At 45.6% G+C, this 27979-nt stretch overlaps 4 protein-coding genes across 8 annotated transcripts; 2 read left to right on the plus strand and 2 right to left on the minus strand.

Moving 5' to 3' along the window:
* Nucleotides 1-2: 2 nt before the first annotated feature.
* On the minus strand, nucleotides 3-7956 carry LOC138624634 (inositol 1,4,5-trisphosphate receptor-interacting protein). 2 transcript variants are annotated; one of them, XM_069704979.1, is made up of 3 exons: nucleotides 5313-5359; nucleotides 2270-2441; nucleotides 3-2056 (listed from the first exon to the last, which is right to left on the minus strand). In XM_069704979.1, exon 3 carries the CDS (start codon nucleotides 2045-2047, stop codon nucleotides 104-106), a length of 1944 nt encoding a protein of 647 aa, XP_069561080.1. In that variant the 5' UTR covers nucleotides 2048-2056; nucleotides 2270-2441; nucleotides 5313-5359; the 3' UTR covers nucleotides 3-103. The 2 variants fall into 2 exon arrangements, 1 of the variants encoding a protein (XP_069561080.1); XR_011311167.1 differs by lacking the exons at nucleotides 3-2056; nucleotides 2270-2441; nucleotides 5313-5359 and adding exons at nucleotides 6812-7128; nucleotides 7867-7956.
* calhm1b (calcium homeostasis modulator 1b) lies at nucleotides 3282-5693 on the plus strand. Its single transcript, XM_069704982.1, has 3 exons — nucleotides 3282-3307; nucleotides 3912-4499; nucleotides 5167-5693. Exons 2-3 carry the CDS (start codon nucleotides 3954-3956, stop codon nucleotides 5677-5679), a joined length of 1059 nt encoding a protein of 352 aa, XP_069561083.1. The 5' UTR covers nucleotides 3282-3307; nucleotides 3912-3953; the 3' UTR covers nucleotides 5680-5693.
* LOC138624635 (RING finger protein 122) lies at nucleotides 7548-15265 on the plus strand. 2 transcript variants are annotated; one of them, XM_069704980.1, is made up of 7 exons: nucleotides 7548-8217; nucleotides 8408-8789; nucleotides 11078-11231; nucleotides 12315-12357; nucleotides 12811-12852; nucleotides 13819-13901; nucleotides 14409-15265. In XM_069704980.1, exons 2-7 carry the CDS (start codon nucleotides 8765-8767, stop codon nucleotides 14527-14529), a joined length of 468 nt encoding a protein of 155 aa, XP_069561081.1. In that variant the 5' UTR covers nucleotides 7548-8217; nucleotides 8408-8764; the 3' UTR covers nucleotides 14530-15265. The 2 variants fall into 2 exon arrangements, with proteins under 2 accessions (XP_069561081.1, XP_069561082.1); XM_069704981.1 differs by having other exon boundaries at nucleotides 8596-8789.
* On the minus strand, nucleotides 15262-27836 carry pdcd11 (programmed cell death 11). 3 transcript variants are annotated; one of them, XM_069704977.1, is made up of 36 exons: nucleotides 27760-27836; nucleotides 27354-27476; nucleotides 26811-26957; nucleotides 26343-26507; nucleotides 26057-26218; nucleotides 25854-25974; nucleotides 25536-25711; nucleotides 25329-25430; nucleotides 25027-25239; nucleotides 24814-24938; nucleotides 24661-24721; nucleotides 24259-24405; nucleotides 23898-24149; nucleotides 23687-23812; nucleotides 23396-23590; nucleotides 23112-23282; nucleotides 22802-23015; nucleotides 22575-22724; nucleotides 21255-21367; nucleotides 20597-21096; nucleotides 20408-20470; nucleotides 19976-20072; nucleotides 19702-19791; nucleotides 19491-19593; nucleotides 19187-19364; nucleotides 19014-19073; nucleotides 18804-18926; nucleotides 18583-18705; nucleotides 18196-18358; nucleotides 17819-17956; nucleotides 17240-17386; nucleotides 16825-17075; nucleotides 16556-16724; nucleotides 16301-16454; nucleotides 15999-16164; nucleotides 15262-15836 (listed from the first exon to the last, which is right to left on the minus strand). In XM_069704977.1, exons 1-36 carry the CDS (start codon nucleotides 27766-27768, stop codon nucleotides 15665-15667), a joined length of 5469 nt encoding a protein of 1822 aa, XP_069561078.1. In that variant the 5' UTR covers nucleotides 27769-27836; the 3' UTR covers nucleotides 15262-15664. The 3 variants fall into 3 exon arrangements, with proteins under 3 accessions (XP_069561078.1, XP_069561077.1, XP_069561076.1); XM_069704976.1 differs by lacking the exon at nucleotides 27760-27836 and having other exon boundaries at nucleotides 17240-17383; nucleotides 27354-27513; XM_069704975.1 differs by lacking the exon at nucleotides 27760-27836 and having other exon boundaries at nucleotides 27354-27513.
* Between the last annotated feature and the right edge of the window lie 143 nt (nucleotides 27837-27979).

The following is a 27979-nucleotide window of genomic DNA, read 5'->3' on the forward strand; positions in this document are numbered from 1 at the left end:
ATAAATGAATATCTTTATTTCTTGAACTCTTCTTATTGCACAATATGCCAGTATTTCATGAATGCTTGCGGTGTCATTTCTTTCCCAACATCTCAACCGTCTTTTAAGGAACTCGGATGGAACAGTTGCTGCTGTCAGCACGTTTGGCAACGTAGTCATGAATGAGTGTGTGTGCGTTTTGAAGAACTTCCTGAAAGTGTTTGACAGCATTTATGTAGATACAGTTGTGCACCACAAGGGGATGGAAGAGATTCACGGGCTTCGCTTTGGTGAACCGGGCAGGCAGTTCAATAACCTCGACGGAGGGGTTCCCGATGAGAACGTGGTTCATCAGCTTTGTCTCGAGGCTTCTCTCAATAAAAGCCAGCAGGTCTCGTAGCCTGTCAGCCACATTGTCTGGTTTCCACTGTGACGGGTCTTTGCTGAGAAGCAGATGCATTAGTGCAGTTTTGTAATGAAACTCCTTCAGGGCACTACTTCCTGTCAACGTTGTCTGTCTCTTGTGGAGGAAGCATGCGATTTCAAGAGTCTGAATGTGGCAAGAGTTTTCAGGCAGGCGTTTCGAGAGACAGTCCAAGAGACGGTCTACGTAGAGACTCAGGGAGAGAGTCCAGAAACTGTCCAACTCGTTCGAGGACCAAGGTGTGATGATGAAATGGGCATCGGTGTCGAATTTAACTACAGGGTTCAAACTGAAGTTAATTTTCTTCCCAGATCTGAAGCGAATGACCAGAGCGCCGGGAGCGTCGACGTAGCGACTGTTGAGCTCGAACTCGTACTTGTGTGAAATCATGGCCCACGCGTGTTTGATGGTGCTCTGAAACCATCTGGTGACCTGTGATTTGGACAGGAAGGATGTCCCCTTCAAGCAAAGAAGGCCATCACAACCGTCCGCTATCTTTATCGTCTCGCTCTCACAATGCAGCAGGCAAACCATGTCGTCTGCATCAGAGGACTGGCAGGCGCAGCCATTTGGGATATTTTCCGCCAGTTTTATTTGACCACCAATCTGCATATTTGACAAAAGGTCACTTGTCTGGTGGTTACTGAGCAGAAACTCAAGACTGTACTGCTCTGGTGGAGTAAAAGGGACGATGATGTCACACCCGTTCACCATCTGAAAGTCCTCAATCACCATCCCGCCACGTTTATCGCAGACGGCCTTCATGGCATCTAGTAGGTCGTTTACAAATCCTTCCAGAAATTCCTCCCTCCACTTCTTCTCTGATGAGACTTCAACACATTTAGTGTAAAAATGCTGCAGTGTGTCGACGTCCGGCAGCGGTGCTCCTGCAACAGTCAGCGGGACGGCCCGGCTTACTTGTGTCATTGGGGAATTTCTCCTCAGGTATTTCCGAAAGAATCGGATCGTGGAAATTGCGGAGAAAATGTTCCAAATGTACCAGAGGTAATCCCTCTCCCACTCTGCTGCTGCCTCCTCTGAAGTCTCGTTTTCGGATGTCTCGGTGTGGCCGTGTGAGAGAGGTGGTTCTTGTTCTTTGGAGCTGAACGCTTCCTTCTGCTCAGGCTCATCGTGTCGTCCCGGAGGTTTACCTGGATCTCTGAAAACGCCGTCAGTGTGGTCGTCCTCTCCCTGCTGCTCCGGGGTGATTTGTGAGTGAGTCTTCGGGGTAGTCTCGGGATCACTGTCATGTTTCTGTGGCAGACTTGGATCCAGTTTAGCTGTGAAATGTCCCCCCGGCAGTTTGTCATCATCACGGTCTGCCTCTAAATCCTCGTCGGTGACAGTCACATCTAAGTCTGGCAGTCTTTCTTGTTCGATGACACGATGATCAGACTGATTTTGCTCCCTGGAAATGTTTTTTATGTCATCTTGAGGCCCTTTATTGTCAGTATTTGTCATTTCGTTGCTGACAGGTGCCATTTCCTGGTCCAGTTTCTCTTCCTCTCTCAGCAGCCTTTCTTCATGCTCTTGCACAGCCTGTGTGACGGCATCATCCCACTGCTCGACCCCGGGGTCGTCCCTCGGACCCAGGAGGAGACCCAGAGCCACTATGAACACTCGCAGAAGAGTTTCTTGCATCATCAAAACTGTCTGTGAACAAATTAAACAGTTGACTTCAAAAGATATTTTATAAAACATGTTCCCTGCTGATAAATATTACAATGATGCAAAAGAAACAGACAACGAAGGTGACTTCCTCAACAAAGTGGAAGAATTCTCTTAACTTGTTCTGCTGTTACATCAAAGATTAAAGACCACAACTCACTGCACATGACATTAAAGGAGAAAGGGAAGAATACGCACCGAAATCAATGAGTATCTCAGAAATGTTCCGGCACGTTTCAGTAAGTACAGAAGAGGAAACCAGAGCGCAACCTTTCACAGGTTCTGTGATCTCTTCCTATTTTAGATGCACGCTGTCTTTCGTAGCTTATTTCCTGCACACCCTGCCCATGTGCTCTGCTGTGACATTTTCCTGTGCAATACACAGAAGAAAAAAAAAAGACAGCACCGACTTCCTGTAATTTCAACTGCATCTTCAAAAATAGTCAGATGTGAACCAAAACTATGTCACACGAGCAGAGGAAAGATAAAGTATGAGGCCGCATACTTTTGTTCAAACAACAACTGTGTGTAGAAAGCGGTTTGTGTCTGTGAATAGGAGCCTTTTATCCTCTTATGGGCTTCTAACTGGTTTGTCAAGCTTGGTTTCATTCAGTGGGTCCAGGTGTGTTCAAAGGGCGACGTGCAATAAACCAACTAATCCCTATTTTAAAAATAGCCCCATTTTGCATGTGATAAGCTGTCGTCCCGAGATCGATTTGGTTCTTATTTAGCGAGTGGAAAGAGAATCACTCTACCTCTTGGACAACAACCAAATTTTCCAGCCAAAGCCGCATATATTTGAATGGTTTGAGAGCATTTTTGCATGTCTCGATTGTTGTAGCAACACTTGAACACCGCTGCAGCCTCGAGGTTCAGGTCCCTGGAATCAACACCAGCTACAACAAGTATTATACTTACCTTCATTTAGAAATAAACACGTTAATGTGGAAAGATAAATGTTTTCTGTGCCCCGTAACAGGTTTAACTTTGAGAAAGTGTGACTTGAAAGAGAATCTTTTGTAGCTACACACTGAACCTAGTGGCCTTCGGAGGGAGGGGCATGATGACGGACGATGTGGTCGGCGTTGAACCTCAGCAGATAGTTGAAGAAGAACCTTTCAGTCGGTCAGAGCGACAATGCTTGCTTTAAAGAACTGCAAGTTATTTACTACAGACATTATTAACATGTGACTATTTTTTTCTCCTTTTCTTTTGTTCATCCTCTCAAGTAAAAAGGTAAGTGTGTGATGTTACTTCCAGATTTTAAAATGATTTATCTATAAAAGTGATGAAACCTCAGTCTGCACGTTAGCTGTGTTAGAAAAGAAGTCACTATAATGAGCTACCTTTTTCTAAAATGTTCTATAAAAGCCTTATTAGGGGTTAATAAACTGTTTTCACATGCTTTATGAAACAGTAATAGCTCTAAATAGTAATGCATTTTAGAGGACAGAGTTGTAAAAACTGAGCTGAACTTCTGATCCTCTGGAAAATGGCCACAGAGCATCTCAACCAAATGCATTTATTACAAACTTGATGGTTTATTAACACAAACAACTGAGGATTTATTACTCCTTATGAAACCCTGTCAATGATTTAATGACTCAACAGCTCAACAACCACGTAGATATTTCACAATCTGGCAGTCCAGAGTTGGTCTTAATAATATCTTGTAATAACTAATGTATACAAAACCTTAGTCATCATTTATTAATCGTTGATAAACCTGTTATACTTATGTTTATAAAAGCCTTTATTGCATTGCTGCAAGAATCAGGATGCTGTTCTACCTTTTTGTCTTTGATTTATTTGAAACTTCCTCATCTACTTCTTTTCACAGATTTAACTGCATCAGAACTAAAGATCCACCAAATCTCACAAGATGGATAAGTTTCGTATGATGTTCCAGTTCCTCCAGTCCAACCAGGAGTCCTTTATGAACGGGATCTGTGGCATCATGGCGCTGGCCAGTGCCCAGATGTACTCTGCCTTCGAGTTCAGCTGCCCCTGCATGCCCGAGTACAACTACACCTACGGGATCGGACTGCTCATCATCCCTCCTATATGGTTCTTTCTGTTAGGTTTCGTATTGAACAATAATGTGTCGGTGCTGGCCGAGGAGTGGAAGAGACCCACGGGGGGGCGATTGAAGGATCCAACAATCCTGCGCTACATGTTTTGTTCGATCACTCAGAGGTCCCTGATAGCTCCTGCAGTGTGGGTGTCTGTCACTCTCATGGACGGGAAGAGCTTCCTCTGTGCCTTCAGCATCGACCTGGATGTCGACAGGTTTGGGAATTACAGTCTCCTCAGAGGGATGCCGGAGACGGAGAAGATAAGACTGCTGGCCAGGATTCCTTGCAAAGACCTGTTTGAGCATCAGGAATTAAGAGTGGCAGCGTCGCGGTACATCAAGTGTATATCACAGGTAAACTGATCTATAGACAACTTTCTGACAGAAACAGGTGAGACACACAACGTCTCAAACCCCATGTAGGTCTGTGAATAGAAGCAGCTCTCAGTAGCCCCATTTTGGGGGTAAAGAGGCCTCGCTTGGTAACCATGGCAACTTTGACACAATAGGAAAGACAGAACAGCTGTTGCGGAAAATGGTCAAATGAATAATGTCAGAATTCCACAGTTTTGGTATTTTTCATGCTGGTTTGTTGCCATGGGTTACTGGGAGAGCTGGATGGAAAACAGTTATTAGTGTTATTGGTAACACATGTAGTTTTCCTGTATGAGGGCACTGCTGTATGTCCTCAGTTTACAATCTCTACTTAAAAGCATGCACATGGTGGATGTGTCATCGGCTGATTCCAGTATTGTTAGATGGAAAATATATTTAACTAAACTGAACTAAATAAATGTGAATAATCCAATTGTGACCTTGTGTGACCTGAGTACCTCTAAAATCCTGTTTGCAGCCCTGGTTGTCTTTTCACCATTTTAACTTCATCAGAAGGTCTTTTTTTTCCTACCTTTATTCCTCAACAGCTGTCTTTGCCTTGTATCTCCCTCCCAGACTAGAATTCCCTTCACACTTGCTGTATTTTGTCTACATTAATAAATCTAACACTGTCTACGTTTCACAGGCGTGCGGATGGATGTTTTTGCTCATGATGACCTTCACCGCCTTCATGATCCGAGCCATTCGACCCTGCTTCACCCAGGCCGCCTTCCTCAAAACCAAGTACTGGTCTCACTACATCGACATTGAGCGCAAGCTGTTCGACGATACCTGCAAGGAGCACGCCAAGAGCTTCGCCAAGGTTTGCATCCACCAGTACTTTGAGAACATCAGCGGAGAGATGCGGACCCTCCACCGCCGACGCTCCGGCAGGGACGGGAGCGACGACGAGGACGAAGACCGCAGAGAGAGCGATGAAGAGAAGCTTCTGGGTATCAGGGCCCAGGACGACATGAACAAAGTGTTGTGGAACTGGCACACCTGTAAGCCGGCTCTGGCCCTGAGAAAGGAACAAACAGAGGAGGAAAACAATGGCAAACTGAATGGAAACATCAACGGAGCAGCGAACGGGTGTGTGAAGGCACACACCCCTGAAGTGCAGAAAAAGGAATGGGCAGTGTATTACAGCAAGGTCTGAAGACTTCAAAGACAAAAAGAAAAGCCACCGTGTTTGAGTTGTAGGAATCATTTTGTTCCAGAGACAACTTTACTTTTCTTTAGAAATAGTAAAAGTGCATCAGAAGTATATCACTGCATTCTGACCTAGTTTAAGTTTTAGTTTGATTTTAATGTGCGTAATATAAAGAGTGCAATATGTAGTTTGACTTATGGTAGCTCATAGATATGTACAATACTTGAATATTAAAAACAAACAAAGACTGTCAACATATTTCAGGCTCAGAAGATGTCTGGTGCTGCGTGGAGTGAAAAACCTTCTTTTTATCTGTTAAACATGAATTATTGCTGAAGCCGGACTCTTCCGCTGCTCTGCTGTATCAGGCTGATAGTAAAGTGTTATTAGAGCACAGTGGAGAGTTCTCATTGATACCAACACTAATGAATGTTTGGATTGCTGTCAAGTGCAGGGCCGTCACAAATATTCCCAGAGCAGCATGACTCGGTCATTGGAGTAAAGGAAGAAGCTGCACTCTTTTTAAAGAAGAAAATAAAGCAACCTCTCTCTTACAAATGAATAAGCTCCACTCATAAGCAGTAGAAGACAATCTTGCTCGGTTCAACAGACTCAGACGTTTTTGCCGTGATGGCCTGGCTGCGTCTGATGCTCCCAGTTGTTTGGTGTTGATAGCGAACTTAAACGCTGCAGGGCAAAAAGAAATCTCGGAGCTTCTCTGCGCTGCGTAGATAACCCCACAATGTTGGTGTATTTACAATCGGGCCAGCTCATGATTTATGCAAAAACAAAAGCTTGTGGCAGCCAAAACAATTTACATGTCACCAAGTAAACAAGGTCAACATTTGCATCGCTCGTTTTCTTGCTCGATGTCTACTTCTGTCAGTCACTTTCTCCTCAAAGCTTCACACAAACACGGAGGAATTTTATTCTAAGTGTGAAAAAAAAAGAAGCTCTTTCAGTATATTATACATGAATGTAATTAAGAGTTTTGGAAACGTGTTCGCATGCAGAATCGTCTGGTGTATTTCACAAGAGAGCGTGCTTTCACCACCGTCACCACCCTTCACATGCCAACAACAATAACAACAACAACAACAACACGCGCGAACAATGCTCGCAGTGTATAAAGGCCCGAACGCATCTGTGCAGTCGATCCAGCTGTTCCTCAGTACTCGGGAGTAATGTCATTACTGGAGCAGGGGGGGGGGGGGGGAATGAAAATGGCATGTATCCCATTGAAGCCCATCCCCTGGGAATTAGCGGAGCAGCACTCCCCTTGACCGTCTCACCGCGCGCCCAGCAGCCCGGCAGCAGCTGTCCTCTCCCCCGCTGCTGTGGGGGTGGACGTGCAAGGCAGCGTCTTTGTCCAGGCTTCTGATTTTTCTCTCTGTGTCTCCCACTTCATATGATTTCATATGCAAAGATCCCTGTTCTTCAAGGTTGTCATTTAAACTGCAAGAGAATAACATGATATTTATCTATTGAACAATAAAAACTATTCTGCTGTAGCTCCAAATATCTGCGTATGTGTGTGGAAAGGAGCTGGAGTGACGTTGCGTCATACTTCTTTTTCTGACCTCCACTTCACACAAACGGCTTTGTTTTGGTTGTCAGGACTTCACCATGCGCATGCTACTGACCGGGGCCTCCCTTGACTTTGCTGCAAGTGTCTCTGTCGCCTCCCTCTCACATACACATGCACAGGGGTGTGCGCACACAGACACACGCAGCTCAGCATGCTTGCAGGCGCCCTATTCGTCGGTGTCTGGCTCATTCTGCCTTCCTTCTGCCTACAGATTGGAGGACGGAGGCAGCGAGGGAGGGCTGAGGGAGAGGAGAGTTGCGAGGCAAAACGGCTGGTCACATGAGCACAGATCTGTTTACAAACCCAAGGCAGAGCAGTGCGAGAGCGAGGGGAGGAAGGGGAAGGCAAACTGCAGGCTCGCTCTCTGGGCACCATTATGGACTGAAGGAGGAAGCGGGGAAGCCTGCCATGACAAAGCCAGCTGGAGGTGCGAGAGCCTGAATGCGACACACGCAGACACACTCGTGCACACACACAGCCTTTTGTCTCTTGATTTTTTTTTTCTCAATTGAAGCAGCAGATGGTTGGAGGGAGAGCAGGATCTCCCCCCCGAGCACACACACATGCACACACATGCACTGACTGACACACAAACATACACTCACCAGCAAGACACCAACCCCCGCCAGAGAGGACTGTTGGTGTCTGCATGGAGCTGTCCTCACTTTGTTTGGGCTTTGAGGGAAGCACATCTTCGCCTTCTGCACTGAGGAGGAAGAGCAAGATCAGAGGACTGGAGGAGGAGACAAGAGGAGACGAGAGGGGGATGAGACTTGTGAAAATCCTCTGTTAAAAAAAGCAGCTTTAGGAGGAAGACAAAGCACAGATTAATGTCAGATAATTACCTTCGTTGGGCGAGGACTGTCATCCTGAACGCTGGATGTCATTGATATTGGTGAAGGGACGACACTGCAGACGCAAAGTGAAGTCAAAGAGGCCCTTTATCAGCTGGAAATGTAAGTATTTCCTGTTACCGAGCAGCCTTTGTTGTTTACGACATTGCGATCGAGTGAGATTCAACGTTTTACAATAACAACTCCTGAATTGCACATGGTGTGAGGCATCTGAAAAACAATCCTTTCAACAAGATGTCTTTGTCTCTTCTTCTCTCCCCTCTGTGATGACATCATTCTCACTGGGATCCAGGAGCACATGAGATCTCCAGTCCTGGTCCAAAAAAACCCAGTCTCAAATCTCCCAATCTTAACACGGAGTGCTTAATCCAGATTTGGGGAACGCTGGGCAGCACTGACTGCTGAGCCAACAAAACCACACCTCCTGAGGATTTGTGGAATCTGAACAAATCTGAAAATCTTGATGGTTGTATTTTGCAGGAGCTAACACAACCCAACGAAAGAGCGAGTCCAGCTCTAGGGGGGGGACTGAATCCAGGCTCCACAACAGATTTCAGTGTCCGAAAGCTCCAGCCCACGAGTTTGGCTCGTCTCCAGCCTTCTCCTGACGGCCCGAGTTTACTGCTGCTGCCTTTGGGAGTCAAATTTCATGCAACCATTCCAATGGTGTAACGGTAAGTGAGAGGCTTTCGCTGCTGTCTTCCAAATACACGAGAGGTGGAGGCACATGTACTTACTTCATAAACTCAGTTACTAATGGGATCCACGTAATGGATGTGCTTGTGAAATGGCAAACAGCTCAGAGTGGAGGCCTCCGTCAGTGTTGTGGAGAGTGAGGTGAGGGCTCTTCAAGTAAGCTGCATTCAAGGACGTGTTTGTTTCACAGCTATGACGGCTGCATTTAAAAAATGTTTTACTCTCCCAATTTATTCCATTTTAGAGTCGTGTTTCTTTTGAGTGATTTATAATTGTGTCTCATTTTATTAGAATAGCTCTTCCCTCCACTATCAACCCCTCCTCCCCTCTTGTAAATCCCTCCCAAGCCCAAGCCATGTCAAATTATCCAGCCCTATACCCCCCACAGTGTGCAAGCTGTACCCATTCACTCACCCTAAACAGAGACACATGGTCACTGGGAGGCTGGCAAGGAGCATCCTCGCTGCAAATTAATAGGAACACATGTGCCTTGTGGAAGTGGGGCTTCCTCTGCTATTGTTTTACCAAATGGTCCACGTCCCCAGAGTGCATCTGTTTAATACGCACCCACCCCCACCCAACCCCCGCCCCCACCCCCGCCCCCGCCGCTCTATCGTACCACACAGACACCACACAGTCGTAGCCTTCCATCCCCCAGTGCTGTCACACACACACACACACACACACACACACACACACACACACACACACACACACACACACACACACACACACACACACACACACACACACACACTCTGACTCTATCTCTATAGAGTCTGTGGGACAGATGGTGGTGTTGTGGAAGTGGCGTCTGTCCTTCATGTTTGTCTTGTTCACAGCCAATTAACGCACAGTCCTACGAGAGCCTCGGTTGCCACCACAGAGCCGGTCGCATCTCCCTGGACACACTCGCATCCAACCGGTTATTACATTAAAGTCCGCACTAAATATTTTATACTGCCACATATAAGTTTGATCTGCAGGTGCCCAGACACTCACAGCCTGGTGGTTTTAGTTTAAAGGTTACCAAACCTTTCAGACCACGTACCAATAAACCGAGTACCACTTCCCACAAACACCAACCGTTTTTTTGTTTTCAATAAAATAACATGGGCCAAGTGGCACCGGAAATAATAAATAACAGCAAGGGAAGGCTACTGTTTCATAATCAAAGAATAGATTTCCATCTGTTGCATGAAAAAAGTCCCACTTAGAAGCTCAACTGCCGACTCTGACTCCTCTTCAGCATTGAAAAAAAGTTCGCCCAGGCTTGTCGCTTTCCTCCCGACTGTGTTTTAGACCTTGGAGCTAATTATGAATTCCACTCATTCCATTCACCAAAATCAATCAACCACAAACTATTTAAAAGTGGACATAGCATGAGTCTAAAGTGCCTTTAGCTGCAATACCACCGAAGGCCACTAGGGGGTCATAATGACTCGAGTCATTATGATGTCCTTGTAAGATTATTCCTTATTAGTTTACTGGCAGTCCGTCTGAAAATCAACCCATAATAAATTAGATTTTAGGCCTCAAAAATCTGTTTTTGGGGGCGTCTGTTTGATTGACAGGCTCGACCGCTCGCTCCTCCCCCCTGCGCGCCCAAATATGGTCACTTCTGGCTCCGAGATAGTAAGGTGGTGATGACCAAAACATAATAATAATGTATTGCAGACACCACCAGGTGGCGCCTCGCTTTTCGCCATTGGTACACATAATCACTGTTGGAGTCAATGATCAACAATCTCCTTCTTCGCAATGACTCATCTTTCTCTTCACTGTATATTCAAAACACAAAGTTTACAGTTTGCAAACAATAATTGGGCTTCACTTTTTGCTCACAAAGGAAAATGAGTTTCTTTCTGAACCGCCGTCTACACAAGACACACAGTCCATTGTTTACGGTACTAATTCAGAACCGAGCCGCCAGCGGTAATAACAGCATACTGTAGATCTATAATGGGAAAGTAAACAATGATGCAAGACTGGATATTGCTCTTTTCAGCAGCTCTCTATTTTGAGGAATAAAATGCAGCTTGAAGAGAAGGCAGCTGTAAACAAATTTAAAATGTCTTTATAGAAAATAGACTTTATATTTTCCTTACAGAACGGCAGTTACCTCTTTAAGAAAAATATAAACCACATAAGAAATTAGGAAGTTTTAAGATTTCTTAACTCAAGCTAACATGTTGGACCTTTTACCCCTACAAGGTACAAATTCACACTAAATATGTCATCTATTTGCACTTTGTCTTCTTGGCAGGATGTCTGTGTGGTTTGGGTTCTCAGCGCTCTGAACACTACTGCAGCATGACGTCTGAAATCTACCACCTCCCGCTCAATGTGTATGTCATTGTGCTGGGCATCGGCCTCTTCGTCTTCATGCTCAGCCTCCTCTTCTGCTGCTACCTGTTCAGGTAGGTGGAGCAGGTCCAGGAGGAAAACCGACAATCCGGCATTTGGAGATTATTTTTCAGCAGTTTGAACGAGCGTTGCAACACAGTGCGACACAGCAGGTTCAAATGAATTCACAACTACCTTGGTAATAAGCAATCATGATGCACATTTGCCCTGCGGGGCAGTCAAAGTTCAAGCATACAGTTTATAATTGTTAGAATAGAAAAAAACTCAAATTTGTGCTTGTATTTCCCCATGTTAAAACAAACATATTTTACTGCATATGATCACAGAAATTCTTAAGTGAGCAAACAGAGCTGCAAGGATCGTGAATATTGGACTTACATTTAACAAACATTCACCTCAAATAAAAGCCAATGATGCTCTCTGTCTGTCTGATGCATAAATAGCCGATGCTAATATGTTGACCTTCTCAGTTTCACGAGGTGATGATGTGTCCGCATTGCATTGCTTGTTGTCTAAGTTGCCTAATACCTGAAAAGTAAAATGGCGCTCGATAAAACTTCATAAAAAAGAAAAAAAAACTTTATGTATTTATACAGCATACAGCGTTGGTTCCCAACTGGAGGTTCGCAACCCAAAAAAGGGGTCACAGAGCCATTTGAATGGGTCATGGATAAAAACTAATTCATGACAGTAGGGACCAACACTTCACAACAGCAGTTAGTTCTCAGCTGACATTCGTAAACAGCTTTATGAGGAAGCTTCTTTATTTAGTTCAAGAAAAGTCAGCCTTCTTATTTGATCACAGTTCAGTTTAGATTATTGAAACTCGATGAGCATCCCAAGTTTAAACTCGTTTGAAAAGCCGATATGCCCGTTGTTCAACGGAGGTCCGCCTTTTCTATTTCATTGGGCTATTAGCTGTAGTTGCACTTTAGATTTACTTCTTTGCATCAGGAGCATCGTGAGTTCAGAAATTTCGGTTGCAACTTCATTACTGAGGCAAAAACTGTAAAAAAAACAAAAAACAACACCAGTCTGCCGTATAATAATAACGTCTGGCAGGATTTGGATTCATCTCATGACCCCAGGTCACATCTATCCAGACTGAACCGTTGTTCTCTGTGTGTCTCTGCTAGGTTGAAACAACAAGGAACGCGGGAGCAGTTCAGCTACAACGAGGTACGGTGAACATGTAGAACCGGCTTCTGAGCCACGTTATAAATACGACAGCGTATCACACTGTTATCGACAACTGTGAAACGTGACACCACCCTTTACAGATGACCTCGGCTGCATCCACGTCAGTTCCTACACACTGATTTGAACATGTGAATTCAGGTGTGGTGAACAGGTAGCAGGCTGTGACAGCCGGTGATGTTTTCAGCCTCGGGGAAGGTTGAACTCCAGCTGCAGCTCTTTTATTTGCTCTCTTCATAATGATGGGTTTTTTAAAAAAATTTTTAACAAAACTAATGAGCACACCGGCTCTCGCGTGTCTTTAAGTCACCTGCAGTGTGAAAAAAACACTGCAGCTTTTCTGAAATGGTGTGATCCCACATGATCCCGTGCTTATCTCCTCCTCCTCCTCCTCCTCCTCCTTCTCCTTCTCCTCCTCCCTCCCCCCCGCTGTAGGTGGTGCTGAAGGGAGCGAGCAAGAAGCTGAGCCTTCTCGGAGTAAGTCCTTCTTTCTGAAAAAACTTGCACACGTCACATGTTGGACAATAACAGCTGCACACATTTTCGTGTTAGCCACAGTGTTTTCTGCGCCAGCTCAGATTATCCATGATGAGCAGGGAGGGTTCGCCTGGTTAACTCAATCAATTTCTCCTCTCAGATGTGATTATCATTCAGCACATACTCTGGGTGGAGACGTCCTGGAAATATGTTTTGAAGAGAAATGTCAGTGCGAGAGTGCCTGCACAATGCAGGACTCCAAGAATAACTGCACTCATTCAAAATGCATTATGAAATAAGATCTCTCTGTTTCTTCTGATTTGTAAGACAGATTTTTCCTTAGTGCTTTTTGTTTTGTTTTTTCAAACCAAGACTTAGAGGTTATTTTGGTTTTAAATTCAATGCTTGTTGCTTGGAAACAAAGTTAGCATAAAAGCCCCATTTCAAAGCTCTAGTATTGTGTCAGTCTGACACTGAACGTGCAGATAAACATTCACTCAGTAAGTAATTCAAGTCATTGATTCGCAGAGATCCACTGACATGGAGGCCAAAAACCCTCTCTGAGTTAATCACAAGATAATCAACGGTCTAATTCAACACGTGTTTAAACCTGCAAAGCCACAAATGCACACACCTTCAGGTTCGCTGTTGTTTTAAGCAGACTTTAAACAAACAGTCTAACTAAAACTGGAAATGTAAGACTGGCCTGTATGAGAGGAGCCCTGACAGTCAGCAGCTCAAAGTTCAAGCTCAGAAAGTTCAAAAGTAAAGTGTACCGCAGTTTGAATCTCTGATATTCAACTAAACTTTTAAATATCAAGAATTAGAAGTGGAGTTGATTCTAGTGACACACTTGTGCTTTAAAGTTAAAGTGATTAACCAGTAACTTGTCTACAAATGGCAGTGAAATGACTGATTGAATAGAAGTCCCATGAAGTAACCAGGCTGTTGTTTTCCTTCTTGCAGCAAACCTGTGCGGTGTGTCTGGAAGAATTCAGAACCCGAGATGAACTGGGAGTTTGTCCGTGCTCACACGCATTTCACAAGAAGTGAGTGTTCATAATACAATTTTAAAAGAGAGAAGTATAAGGCTTTAAATGACAAACTTACATGTTGTTTTTATGCTCAATAAATAAAATATTAAGTGTTTTAGAGCCAAGTCAGTGGTCGCTCTTCTCTGTAGAGGATTGCATGTTTTCATTCAACATTTTCTGTTAAACAGCACTGAAGTGTATAAAACAACTCAACTGGGGTTAAATAACTGTTGAAGTATTTCTAATCCAGTTTTACACCATGAACATTCCTAGGTGCCAAACTTTTATTTTTTTACTTTTCTATATTCAATTTAATTAATCAGTTTTATAAATTTAACTTACCAAGGAGTCTTGATTGTGACACTTTTTTCTAGAAATTTCTAAAGGCACCTACGAGATGTTAAACTAACCTTACAATTAATGATAGTTTTCTTCCTATTAATAAAACTATCATAATAATAAAAATATCCAGACTCTTGTAACTCACTACTATTTCAACGGTTGCTGTTTTAATCCCGTCAGGTGCCTGCTGAAGTGGCTGGAGATCCGCAGCGTGTGCCCCATGTGTAACAAACCCATCCTCCGGCTCCACACAGACGCTCCCCAGGGGGCCGAGGGTCCCATGGACCCGGAGGAGGTGTGAGAGAGCCGGGGAAGAAGCCGCCGGACTCCCCCTTACAGGAAACACACACATTAAATACACTAGAGATGATGAACAGTGGCCATCTTTGAGACATCTCACAGGAAATGTTGATGCTAAATGGCCGCGTTGCTGCTGACGTTTGAGCGATATAGTGGGAATTATGATATTGATAACACCAACATGATTTGGTCAGATCAGTCGGAGAGAGGGTGGTTGAATAGGATCTTTTCCTAAAAAATAAAAATGCCCCTAGTTCTACTTCCATGTTGCACTATTCACCCCCAAAAAAACAAAAAAGACAGGAAAAGGAGCCGCATTAGAGACGGATCTCATCGCCACCGTCACCGGACGAGTAGAGCAGCACTGCCAGAGACAAACACTGCAGGCATCGAGCAGGACATCAAACTATAGGATCAGTATTGATACCTCTATTATCTCAGGGGTGTTACCAATACAGCCAGCACAAACCATGTCCAGTCACCTTATAACCCCGTGCCACACATGCATCTTCAATACTGCCAACGTAGGTGAGACGCTGCAGCAGCTGGAAGGAAAACCAGCAGCTGAAGACCAGCTGGACGACAACCATGACGATTTAAGTAGTTACCGATTGTGTCCCCGGCCCTTCTCCTTTTAAAGAGACTGATAGAAAACTAGTCTTGCCTGTGTATTGTATGTAAACGTCTCCCTATATATATTGTTATTTTGTATTTTAAATAAAGCGTCATGTAATGTATTGTGACGGTGTTGGATTTATTGAAAATATCAGCAAGTTAATTTAATAAGAAACTTCTCAAGGGACCTTTTTATAAATCTGTTAAGAAAAAAAATAAAAATGCAGGAAAGCTTAATAATCATGACATTAATTAGTCTCTTCGTAGCTCATTATCATACAAAAAGGTTAAAAATGCAAGTTGATTAAATGTTAAAAACAAACCGCTATTTAACTTTTTGAGATGATTACAACCCACTTTACAAAAGGTTTGTTGGTGTTATTTTGCGAGACTTTCAGGTTCAAGAGTCCACGACAGTAAAAAAAAATACAACCTTATTTACAAGCTCAGTAAAGACATTTTGAGGCAGTGCCTGTTGGAGCATCGGGTTGTACAACAAGGTGTGTGTGACTGTTCGGTCTTTAGTTGGCGGCCTCGGTTCCTTTCGCCTCCACGAACTCCACGGCCTTCTCTTTGACTGATTGGATGCTCTGCGGGGTGCCGTGCTTCTTCTCGTACTCCAGGTAGCGCTTGAAGAAGAACTTGATCTTCTTCACGGAAACGCTCAGGTGGATCACTCGGTCAAAGAGCGCCCTGCAAAAACATCGTGAGATACCAGTAATAATAATAATCAGTCAGTTTAGACGTATTTAGATGTGTTTACCCGTTTATGAACAGAAGAGCTAAAATGAATGCAGTAAAATGTGTTGAGAAGGGAAGGAAGAATCCAAAATGTCAGAAAGAGCTTTTGTTCACCTGACGTCCTTCTGTGCTCCGTGTTTGACCAGCAGGTCGATGAAGACGGACCAGAGGTCGGTGCGCTTCGGGTAGCTCGTCAGGACTTTGTCGAACATGCTGCGACCTTTCTCTGCGTCGCCGTAACGGAACTCCAGCTGAGCGAACTTGGCGATCACGTCCACACCTGAGAGGGAGAAAGATGACGATACAGAAAGGTTGAAACCTGTGGGGAGACACGGCCGGGACAGGGAGCCTGAGCCCCAACCCAAAAACAAGGAGCCAGATTGTTTTCAGACTATCAATAGACAGCAGTTTCTTACTTTCTTTGGGGGGGAGACTCTTCAGCGCCCTCTGCAGGAGACCGCTGGCAGCGTCGCTCTGACCCTGCTGCAGCAGGAAGGTGCCGTAGCTCAACCACACCGCCTTGTTCTGACGGAAACGCTTCACCATCATCTTATACAGACCCTCCGCCTCCTGAAGGCGAACAACACGCAGAGGTCAGAGACGACAGGACGACTTTTTCTTCTTAAACGTTTAACAGAGAAAAGCAGAGTTGAAGACCCGGTGGACTGAACCTTGGTTTTGTCGGACTTGGCGTAGATGTCGGCCAGCTGCTGGTACACCGGCATCGGCTCGCAGAACTGCACGGCCCGCTCGAACACTTTCTTGAGACTCTCCTCTGTGCCGTACATATTCTCCAGGTTGAGCAGGGCGACCCATACGTTCAGCTTCTCCTGCTCCTCCCTGCAACGGAGGAAAGTACCATATTAACAAAAAAAAAAGACTTTTCTGACTCGAAGCGACGTTTAACCTTCTCACATCCACCGCTAACTCGGTGAGGTACCTGAAGGAGATGGTTTTGAGGGCCCTCTCGGCGACGGCCCGGGCCTGCTCGATCTGCGTGGCCTGCAGGTGGTGAGCCATGAACTGGAGCCACAGCAGCGAGCTGTTGGGTGAAGCGAGCAGCAGGCGCTCGAATGCAGCCGCGTCCTCGGGCCGCAGGCTGGGATCCATCAGCTCGGCCTCCCGCTGCACCAGCGCCTTCTCCGCCACCTTCTTCTCCTGCTCCAGCTCGTGGCGGGACTTCTTCTGGGGCTAAGAGGAGATCAGAGGGAGGACGGATACAGGACGGAGAAGACGGTGAGCGGTGATCCAAAAACAAAGAAGGAACAAGTCATAAAAGAGACGATCTGTTTGTGTTGAAAGTTGTTCTCCATCAATAACCCGAAATTATAAATGCGTCCTGATGGTCGTCTCACCTTCGTGCCTCCGTCGTGGTCCTCTCCATCACTGGAGTCGCCCTCCTGCGCTGCAGACGCCGGCTTCAAGGAGCTCAGCCCCACGTCCCAGGAGAAACCTGCGGCCACCTGCAGCCTGGACGGACCCGCTGAGCTGGATGAGACCTGCTGAGAGACGAGGAGGACGGAGAGGGTGACGCAAGGAGCGATCACAATGTTCAGAACGTGTTGCTCAAGAGGACTGAAGGAGGTGCGTCGGATCATTAGGTGGCTTTTCTTTGGGTTTTCATTCAACACATTTTGCACCGTGAATTTCAAAGTCAGAATGTCAACAAGTTCTTCTGTGATGTTTGAGAGGCGTCTGATGGAAAACATTCGGTGCAAATGACCTGAACTGTGACGTGACGGCACTTTGGTTGACCAACATGACAACACGGTGAAAACACGCAGACTTGGTTCGCTCCTCCAGATTTAAATGATTGTCATCAATGCGACCTTTAACTTCTGATCACAACTCGTAGCTTCTGGATAGTGAATTTACTGAATCTCATCATTACAGATTTCAAAGAATGAAAAAAATTGGACTGAACAACTGCTTACTTTTGCTGAATGGGGTTCTTCATCCTCCTTCTCCTCCTCCTCCTCCCTGAAGTACACCTCCACTCCGCTGTCGCTGTCATCAGTCTTGGATTTCCTCGTTTTCTTCTTCTTCTTTGGGATCTGGGACTCGGCTTGTTTCTGGTGAATAAAAGAACAATTAACAACACCACATGCACATCCAGTATGTGCAGAGAGAAAACACAGAGGCAGAAATCAATGCTGCATTTATTAGTGTCAGACTGGAGGATAATGAATGAGGGATGAATGACGACAGTATTGATTCTCTCTTTCATCTCAGCTCTGTTTACTATTCGATCTCAAAGGAAGGAGGTAACGTTGGATTGGAGTGAGAGGAAACTGAATCTTGGTCTCGTCACCTGCTCGCTGTCCGACAGCGGGCGTTTCTTCTTCTTGGTGTCGTGTTTCTTTTCCTCTCCGGCGGGACGCAGCGGCAGGCCGAGCGACTCCGGCAGGACGTCGGGCTTCCCGGTGTCGGCGGGCAGCAGAGAGAGGTCGACCAGCTCCTCCTCTCGGTTGATACTGAGGACGGGAACAGGAAACAGTTGGAGAACGAAAATAACAGCTTGGCTTTTATAAATAGACGTTAACCTGAAGCTGTGCCGGGCAAGATTTTATATAATCAGCATTTTGCAGATACATTCTTCCTGTTTGTTTGAATCAATTTCTGATAACTTTGTTTTGTTTTATTTTGAAAGACATTCCGGGCATTAGACCGGACCGGAGCGAGTGAAGGGATATCTCACCTGAGGATTTTGGTGGTGAGCAGCATGTTGGGAGGCAGGTGCTCAGAGAGGACTTTGTGTTTGCCGAAAAGGTACTTTGTAGACTTCTGAAGTTGAGCTCTTCCAGTGATGCTTCTCGACAACCTGCAAGACAAAACATACAGAAATAATGAAGATGTCACGATACCTGCTGAAGTTTTTCTAGAAGAATCAGAAGCCCGCTGATCCGTCCTGTCCCCTACCTGATGAAGACGCCCTGCTCCCCCACAGACTTCACGTAGCCTCGGATCATCTGGCCGACCTTCAGTTGGGCTACAGACTCCACTTCCAGGTCTTTCACCGGCTTGGCCTGCTGAGGATTCAGCCTGCAGGAGCACGTCGTCATGAGATACACGTTCTTGAAAACGGACTCGAAAAAAAGTCACAACTTTTACAAGGATGCCTTCACGTACCTCGAGGGACGCAGAGACAGCTGCCACTTGTTGTTGTTGTTGTTGCCTAGAAGGGAACACCTGAGAGAAAAGAAACTCTAAATTAAAGATTTCATTGGTTTACAGAATCCAGCGGTGAATCTACATGTGATGTCATGACTTTGTCTAACAGGATCGCGGCTGCGTCCACTGACCTGACGAGCTGATCCTTGCTGTACGTGTCCAGCGGGTTCGGCTTGTAGGCGTCAGCGAGGTCCGTGACAGAAACCGTCCCCACGCCGCCGAAGGGAAGTTTGACGTGGAGGCCGACTTGTGGCAGAATTTTAGTCACCGTCCCCAAAGTGGTGCTGCCTTCCTCCAGTTTATAGACACCTGCGACAAAAAAAAAGAAAAACCAGGAATTAAAAATGATTCTGTGATACAGATGATAAAAGTCAAAGAGCCCACACCCCCAAAAAATACATAAAAATAAGCCATAAAAGTCGGAGCTGCTCGTACCGGTGAGCGACAGCACAAAGCGATGAGGTTTGACGCTCACTTCCACCACTTTAACGCGGACTGCCTGGCCCAGCTTGTACAGTTTCTCCGGGTGGCCGGCATCCTGAAAATAAGCACAATTAAATTAAATGTAACTTCTCGACGTTTTTTTTTTTTTTTTATGTCTTGAACTATAAAAATGATATTTGCTACATATGAAACAACAGCTTACTTTAGGATCGGTGATCATAGCCAGCAGCTCAACAGTCCCGGTGACACAAGGATCAGTAGTGATGTCCAAAGACTTCCTGTCTGGATGAAACTGGAGATAAAAACAGAAACACGATGAACAACAAGACGGCAGAACGAAGGAGTTGTAAGCAATAACTTTTGATTTTGTTCCTTTAAAAAAAAAAAAAAAAAAAAAAATTTTGTATTTGTCAACGTATAAACAAAAATAGACCAAAATAAAGCTACAGAAAGACATGTCAATCATCACATCTCACCTTTGATACGAAGCCCGTTATTTCTTCTCCGACCTTCAAGCTGTTCAGTTTTTCTTTTGCTGTGACGGGTTTGAAATCTACACTCGCGTCCATTTTACTAAAAAAAGCAGAAACAAACCGAAAACAGATAAAACAACACAACAGGTTTACAGTCATGTTATTGTCGTTTCTAATCACATTATGCATTATTTTATTAAAACAAAAGGCTGCAGGCATCGATGTCTCAATACTTATGATGTGAAAATATTCAGGTTATGATGTATAAGAGGTATATGAGGTATAAACTGTGGATGATGGAAACCTCCAGACACTTCATGGACTTTTCCAGCCCTTTTTGCCTCCGGCCTCTACATCCCATAATCAATCCAGACAGAAAATAATGAGAAAAATGTATCCACTGAAATTAACGAAAAAAAAAACTAAAACAATTACCTGGGTATAAGTGTGAGCTCACAAATGTTGTACGTGAATTTGGGATGAGAGAAAGGCAGAAATCTGAAAGGAAAACAGTTCACGATCAGTTTACAGTTCATCAAACCTCCGATGGATCTTCAGTGTTTCAGTGGTTTATTGGAATAAAAAACAACATGAGAAAGAAGGATGAAATGTTGTGTCCTTCACCTGTGACTGGAAGCCTCTCGTCCACCGATGACCCTGGCGGTGACCACGCTGCCCACCTTCACCGAGGACGTGGGGAAGGACTTCATGCACACGTCGGCAGCCTCCATCACCTCGGACACGTGCACGCTGCCCGTGCTTCCGTCCTCCAGCGTGACCTGGATGCAGGTGGGCTTCACCGTGCGCACCTTCCCCTGCAGGATTTCCCCGAAGCAGTGGCCTTTCGAGCCCGACTGGTTCTCGGAGGTGGTGCGCTGTCGTTTTGGTGCGCTGCGCTGCCACGCCACCAGGGGGAGCCCTTGCATTTCCTCACAACTGGGTTCTATCACTTCAATGGTCAAAGTCATACCGGCCTTCAGCTTGTGGGACTCTGACAGGAGGACCTCATTCAGGTGGCTGCTGGTTTGGATCATGGTCAGCTGCGCCGTATCGTCCAGCGAGATGACGGCAAAGTCTTTGTCTATGTACTGAATCATCGCTGTGTGGTTTGATCCTTCAGTCAGCTATGAAAAGAAAATGAAAACATCTCATTGGGGAATAGCGATTAAAAAAAACTGATCTTATGTGCAACCAACACCCTTAAAAAATTCCATCTAAGTAAATGTGGAAATGTTCAACTTTCTGGGTGTGAAACGAGTCAGCAAAGCAGAGTAACACTCACAGATTTCTTCTTCGCCACCAGCTTGGAGATGATGGAAACATGGACACACGTGGACATGATGTCGACATGAAGGACGACCGCAGTGACTTTCTGTCCTTCAGTCAAGTTAACGCCTGAAAAACAAGCAGCCGCCAGAAAAACGTATCACTTTACATTCTGTATGAGTGAGATATGATCCAGTCGTGTCTCCGTATCATATCAGATGATTATTCATTCAATTTCATCTGTATGATGCAAACAACACAAACTGGTTTCAGTTTGGTGAAAAGACTCAGAACAAAGTGGAAAAAAACCTCAAAGGGGCTTCAGCTGCATTAGTGAATAATATGATGACAATTTTCTAGATTAATCGATTCATCCTTTAATCTCTGCCTGTGAAAATAGTGAGAACAACTGTCATACTTCCTAAGCAACATTTAACATTTTAAAAAGTTAGCTTTACCTAATTAACAGTCTAAAACCCATCAAATAACAGACAACGTATCAAATAAGACTAATAATTAATCACCTATTTGTTTCATCTCTAAAGTAATTGACGAGCTTGATCAGTAATGCAGTAGCAGGTATTAGTGTACACGGTCGAAATTTTTTACAGAAAATCTTTTAATGCAGAAAAAGAGGCTTGTGGTAAATCTTATTTTAAATTTGGTTGTTTAATACTTGTTTGTAATTATTTCATAGAAAAGTGTTTGATAACTTCAGTACACCCGAGAGATCACTGCAAAAAATGTATTTATATAAATACTGTATATACAGAGTATAAATAAAGACTATTGGCCCATTTATCGATATCAGAATCATTAATGATGGAAAATAATGAACTCATCATACTTGTCAAATGTTTGTCTATCTGTTGCACAACATGTTCCTATTGTCTCAGAAAAGATGTACTCATTTATCTGTTGCACAACATGTTCCTATAGTCTCAGTTACCACGTCTCTGTACCTTTATCTTGTGATCTACGACCTCACTCAGTACTATCTATAAAATCAGATCTACAGAGGAAGTGGGGGTGACTGTCAACTGTTTGTCACACTGTATAAAGCTGAACTACGGAGGAGAGACTTCGACCAATGCTGGACACCTTTCTTTGAGTGAACATGTATTTGCTCCTTCTTGCAAGAATAAATGTCCGATATGTTTGATTTTGAATCCGGCCTCGGAGTAATTTTTCTAACAATTAACACCTGATATTATTCTGTGTCTATTATTTGTTTCAGTCAATGGAGACATGAGAAGTTCCTAAATACATTTATGGACCAGTATTTTGGGGATTTTAGGATCCTTCAAACTGTAATTGCGTCCGGTTGGATACGAACCCATGACGTGGTACTTGGTGGCCTGGATGGTCGCGCTGCTCAGGTCGTCTGACTTGAACGTGGCTCCGCTGTCCTTCACGGCGTCCACAGTCAGCTTCAGCTTCTGACCTGCAGACAGAGCAGCCAGCTGCTGGCGAAGCTCGCTGCTATCTGCAAAATAAAGAATATCAGGCGGCGGATTCACAAAGGATCCGATGTGAGCACGAAGCATCATCCTGAACACGTACCTCTCACAGCCAACATCTCGTTGACGGCCTTCCTCTCCTGCAGCCCGTTGATGAGTCGGGTCTGAGCGTCCCCCGCCGGAGAAATGACCTCCGAAACCTTCAGCGTCACCAGGAACCGACGCTTCTCCTCGTCCAGGTTGGTCACTTTAGCGACGACCGTCTGGCCGAGCTGGAAGGCCGCCGTCGTGTCGCTGAGGAACTTGTCGGTCATGGCCTGCAAATAAAAAAAAGGAGAAGAATTTTTTTAATCAGGGAAATAAATACACGATGTAGAAGTGGAAGTTTTAAGGTTTATCCAACGATTACTCACCGATTTGGGTGCGAGACCGACGAGGCCGTACGGGAACTCTACAAACACGCCGTAAGACATGATGTTCTTGATCCAACCAATCAGCTGCCGGCCGACGGTGATCTCCGAGAAATCTTTGGCCACCATTCCTTCCTCCAGGGACCACCTCACTGTCGGCTTCTTGGTCACAGACTATAAATTGAAAGCAGCTCAGGAAAATAAAACAACGTTTTTCTCCCGCTGAAGAACAATTTAAATGTCATCCTGTATATAATCAATAAATTAAAGCAGGTTAAACAGGATACGATGTTTTGTTTGTTCTTGTTGAAGCAGATGAGGTTCGAGATGACGTCTCCTTCCTGAAGGCTCTCCCACAGCGCCGGGCAGTTGGATACGTGATCGGAGAGGTGCATTGTGGGTAGAACGGCACGGATCTCTTCAGGGAGAATGGCCACCTCCAGACCGTTGACGGACTTTTTCAGCAGCTTTGCCTCCAGCCTCTACGTCACAGAGAAGATCCCAGACAGCCGGTGAGGGAAATCTGATGCGTTGAGATAAATGGGAAGAAAAGAAAAAGCCCACGGAGCAGATCTCACCTTCCCAACCTCACAGTCCAACGCAGGCTTGGCAGCTTCCTCCGTTTCTCCTTCCGACACGGCCTTGAATGAGAGCACCATCTTGGCCTTGTCGCTGTCACACTGCAAGACTTTAGCCTTCAACACCTGAAACATCAACAGAAAAAACACCAAATCAAAGCAGTTCTCTCAACCTCCGTCAGATCCTCAGCAACGGACACGTTCGCCTCACCTGGCCGACGTAGAAGACGTCCTCGGGGCTGACGACGGGCTCCGAGCTGAGCTCGCTCAGCGGCACCAGACCCTTGACGTTGTTGTAGAAACGAACGATGCAGCCGAAGTCCTTGATGCACACGATGTAGCCGTGGGACACGCGGCCGGGACGGGCGTCGCTGTAGCTGAGGAACAGCCGCAGGGAGCTGTCAATCAGAGCCTTCTTCCTGGTCAGGTACAGCTTCTTGTTCTGTGCATCGACCGACAGCACCTGGAGGCACAAATACAGACAAGCGTGAAAATCTGTCCACTCGGGTGACATCGCACGTTATAGATTTTACTCCTGCGGTCTTTAAAACTCAGTGAAGACCTGCACTGACCCGACATTTGACCTTCATGCCTTCAGTGTACTTCTTCTCCGGGTTCTTGAGGATGATGTCGGAGAGGTGCGTCCGAGGCACCAGACCTTTGATGTGGTCCGAGAGATGCACCACCATGCCGTGACTCAGCAGGACCGACACTTTCCCCTTGAAGGAGGAGACGCACACGGAGGACAGAGTGAGACAGACAAGGGGACAAAATGACCTACAAACAGATTTTTTAGTTTTCAGGGTCATTTACAGAAATCCTCACTGATGCTGGTCGACTGTCTGCAGGTGTTCAGCATCGACACTTTAAATGATTGCAGTGCATTTCCTTCTTTTAAACTCGGGCTGCCTCGATGGCTTTAAAAGATTCTTTCTTTCTTTTGACTTGAACAGAAGGTGATGTTTTATTCTCACCTCAACGATCTGGCCGGCCTGCAGATCCTGATATCTGTAGAACGGCTTGTCAATCACACTCCTGAAACCAAGACGAGAGACGGCATTCAGCATATCAACGTCACAATATGATACTTCCTGCAGAATAAAGCACGTGAATGAGGCGCTACGTACTTTCGTAAACTAACAAAGTGAATTTGGTCCATGGGGCTGAAGTTCAGGATCCTGCAGGTGTGCTCGGACATCGCCAACACTCTGTTCTCATTGGATGGCTCGTTGGACTCCTTCAGGTGGTTCCTCTGTCGAGACGGATAATGAAATAATATAAATTTATTGAATTTTAACCCATCGAGTGCATTTCTTTCCCGGAGCGTCGTTTCAACTCACATGTACGAAGGCCAGCGTTTTGTCTGGCATCTCCAGCACGGCTCCAGACATGTGGTGCAGAGCCGTCATGCTGCACCCCTTCACCACCTCACCGGTCCGATCCCCGTCAGCAGGGGTGGAGTCCACCGAGGTCCCGGGCTGAACCAGGTAGCTGCGCAGGCTCAGTCCCACCAGACGGGTGGACGGCTCCACGTACAGCACACACGCTCGCACCTGGCAGGTGGACGCATCAAAAAAACATGAAACAACATTTATATGAGCTGGAGACGGAGTCCGCGGTGGACAGGCCGGCTCAGATTTACCTGATCTCCCTCCGAGTAGCTGGACGTCTGCTCCGTGTGGAGGAAGTCCACCTGGCCGCTGAAGGACGACAGGAAGTCCAGGAACATACCGTGTTTGGTCACCTGCAACGCCGACAAAGTTCATTAAAAGCTGCGATAACGGTGCTGACAGAGCAGTTCTCTGGAGACGTTCCGGGTTGATATAAACAGAAAGACGTCCGTCTCCACCTTCTTGACGGCAGCTTTGACCAGAAGGCCCGGCAGGATGTTGGTGAGGTTCCAGCCCTGATTGGTTTGAGCGCAGGTCTGGGCGACGGCGGCGGGGTCGACAGACAGGTGGACCACACGGCCGTCGTTCTTCACGGCTTCCACCAGACAGGTCACATACTGACCCACTTTCAGCTCTGCACACGGGACGAACACACAGGATGCACGAGAGATGGAAGAAAATCTCTTATTTTTCTAAATAATTTTTCAATGCCACTCTGCACGGGAACAGAAAGATGCCACTAATGGAGGTTATTCCCAACATTATTATTTTCACACCTTCAGGATTGTTGGGTTTGACTGTGATGGCGCTCTTTGGCAGGAAAGCTTTGGTTCCACTGACGCCAACGTCCACGATGCAGCCATGATCCTCTGAACTCTCCACACACCCGCTCAGGACCTGCAGCACACGTTCAAATATTCACATCTAAAACTGTTTTAAAAACGTTTAATATAGCTGATGATGCTCATTGATTGCTCACCATTCCAGCTTTCAGAGTGCTCGAGCTGAGACTCTTGTTGACCGTCTTTGGATTGATTGACAGCTGAATGCTGAGCGAGCCTCCCTTGGCTATGTCCAGCCTGTCGACCACACATCTGAGCACCATGCCGGGGTGGAACAGGTGTTGCAGGGAGCAGATCTCCTGTCGAGGGAAAAGCACAGAAACGTGTCACAAAAAAAAACTTCCTAGAATGTGTAAACGATTTTAAAACTACACGGTCGTCCACAAAACGCCGAGACGGACAGCATCCCTCCACGGGACTCACCTCCGTGTCCGGCGAGTCCAGTTGCTCGCTGAGCAGCTTGGCGTACGAGTCGCAGATGTTCTTGATGCTGAGGAAGCCCTGAAGGCCACAAGGCAGGCTGACCGTCACCTCGAAGTCGGTCACCTCCTTCACGCAGCCCAGCATCAGCATGCCCTCCTTCACATTCTGGGACAAAAGAAAACACAAGTCAGATATGGAGCTGGTTGCTCTGCCGGATCGTAAAAAAATGATGACACCACGTCACAAAACTCGTTTTATTTCATCTCAGTCCAGTTTCTTTCATGTGATAATGAGTTGACTGAACTCGGTTGACCTCCACAGTCAGCAGGTCTCGATCCAACAGAGCAGCTCTGGGACGAAGGTGCAGCAAATAATGAAATCGGTTCTGAAGGCAATAAACGGGTCAAACCAGCACGCTGCCCGTTAGTGTGTGTGTGTGTGTGTGTGTGTGTGTGTGTTCCTGATCACCTTGATATGTAGGATTTCAACACATTTGGCCGCTGCGTTGAGCGTCAGGCCGTCTTCTTTCTTATCCACCGTCTTTTGCTTCTTGAGCTTCGTGCCGTCTTCTTTGGAGGCTCCTTTCCTCTTCTTCGTTTCTGTTTGTTCATTTGACTGCAAGAGAAAAAAATATACATTTATATTGTCATATATATATATGTATATTAAATGCATCGTACCGACGCCTTCTGGAGCTGCAGTAAATAAATAAAGTGTTAAAACACGGTGGAAAAAATAAAAGATTAGCGCGTCGGTAATGTACGGTGTTACAGAAGGCCTGTTTGTGGTTCCTGGAGGTTCTTTAACTTTCAGGCCTGTTTCCGGTGGAACCACCTCTCAGTTTGTTAAATGCTCCGAGATGACTTATGTTGTGATTTAGCACAATATAAATAAAAACTGAACTGAATTCATGTATTGATGATGTGAATTAGATGATGCTCTTTTTTGAGGACAGTGTTTTTCCACTTGAAGTCTTGCAGGATAAAGACAGAAAGAGAAGTTGGATTGTACCTGGAACAAGTTGTCCACCTCAGTCCGCTGCACCACTATCTTACTCTCAGTGGGCTTCCTGCTGGTCCCACCTCGAGGGAAGTCCTCCTCCACTGACGCCATGCTGGATGTTGTTTCAGGCGTCTGAGGAAAATAAAAAGGAGATCTTCCCTTCATGTCCAAAAGGCTGCTGGTTCACGAATACACAGATAGATCGTAATTATTAGAGCAGCACGTTTCACTCATCAAAGTTGTGATTTAAATATGACATCACATGCTTTAGGATGTAGGAATATATAAACAAGTCGGAAAAATCAAAACTGAACGAGACAATCTGCTGAATCCAAACCGGAACAAACAGGAAGAAGTTCGGCAGCAGACAAAACGCAAAAGCAGACGGACCGTCGGACTGAACCGCCGGAGCTACCTGTAGCATCGGAGGATTTCCGCACGTTAAATCCCGTTTGTGGAGATCAAAACTCACGTGTTCGACCAGCAACGCGATCACCGTAACCCGGAAGAACACGTTAAACGGGCCGTCCGTCCTTCCACCCAATCACAAAGACGAACTGATGACTGGCACTAACTTTAGCCATTCAGCGATCGTTTCCGATTCGTAATTTTGAGCGACATCATTTTGGACCAAT

This window comes from Brachyistius frenatus, unplaced genomic scaffold (genome assembly GCF_029030835.1).
Source record: "Brachyistius frenatus isolate BFR_SWC_R1_liver_20210118 unplaced genomic scaffold, ASM2903083v1 Contig_53, whole genome shotgun sequence".
Taxonomy (NCBI): domain Eukaryota; kingdom Metazoa; phylum Chordata; class Actinopteri; family Embiotocidae; genus Brachyistius; species Brachyistius frenatus.

Bases quoted from the DNA above. Each gene is read 5' to 3' on its own strand.
- LOC138624634 (XM_069704979.1), bottom strand. From the start codon at position 2,047: ATGATGCAAGAAACTCTTCTGCGAGTGTTCATAGTGGCTCTGGGTCTC.
- calhm1b (XM_069704982.1), top strand. From the start codon at position 3,954: ATGGATAAGTTTCGTATGATGTTCCAGTTCCTCCAGTCCAACCAGGAG. The intron at 4,500-5,166 runs GTAAACTGATCT...TACGTTTCACAG, and splicing joins ACATCAAGTGTATATCACAG to GCGTGCGGATGGATGTTTTT.
- LOC138624635 (XM_069704980.1), top strand. From the start codon at position 8,765: ATGCAACCATTCCAATGGTGTAACG. The intron at 11,232-12,314 runs GTAGGTGGAGCA...TGTCTCTGCTAG, and splicing joins TTCTGCTGCTACCTGTTCAG to GTTGAAACAACAAGGAACGC. The intron at 13,902-14,408 runs GTGAGTGTTCAT...TAATCCCGTCAG, and splicing joins TCACACGCATTTCACAAGAA to GTGCCTGCTGAAGTGGCTGG.
- pdcd11 (XM_069704975.1), bottom strand. From the start codon at position 27,509: ATGAAGGGAAGATCTCCTTTTTATTTTCCTCAGACGCCTGAAACAACA. The intron at 24,150-24,258 runs GTCAGTGCAGGT...TTGTGCCTCCAG, and splicing joins GCATGAAGGTCAAATGTCGG to GTGCTGTCGGTCGATGCACA. The intron at 19,594-19,701 runs GTAAGCTGTTGT...GCTTATTTTCAG, and splicing joins CTATGATCACCGATCCTAAA to GATGCCGGCCACCCGGAGAA.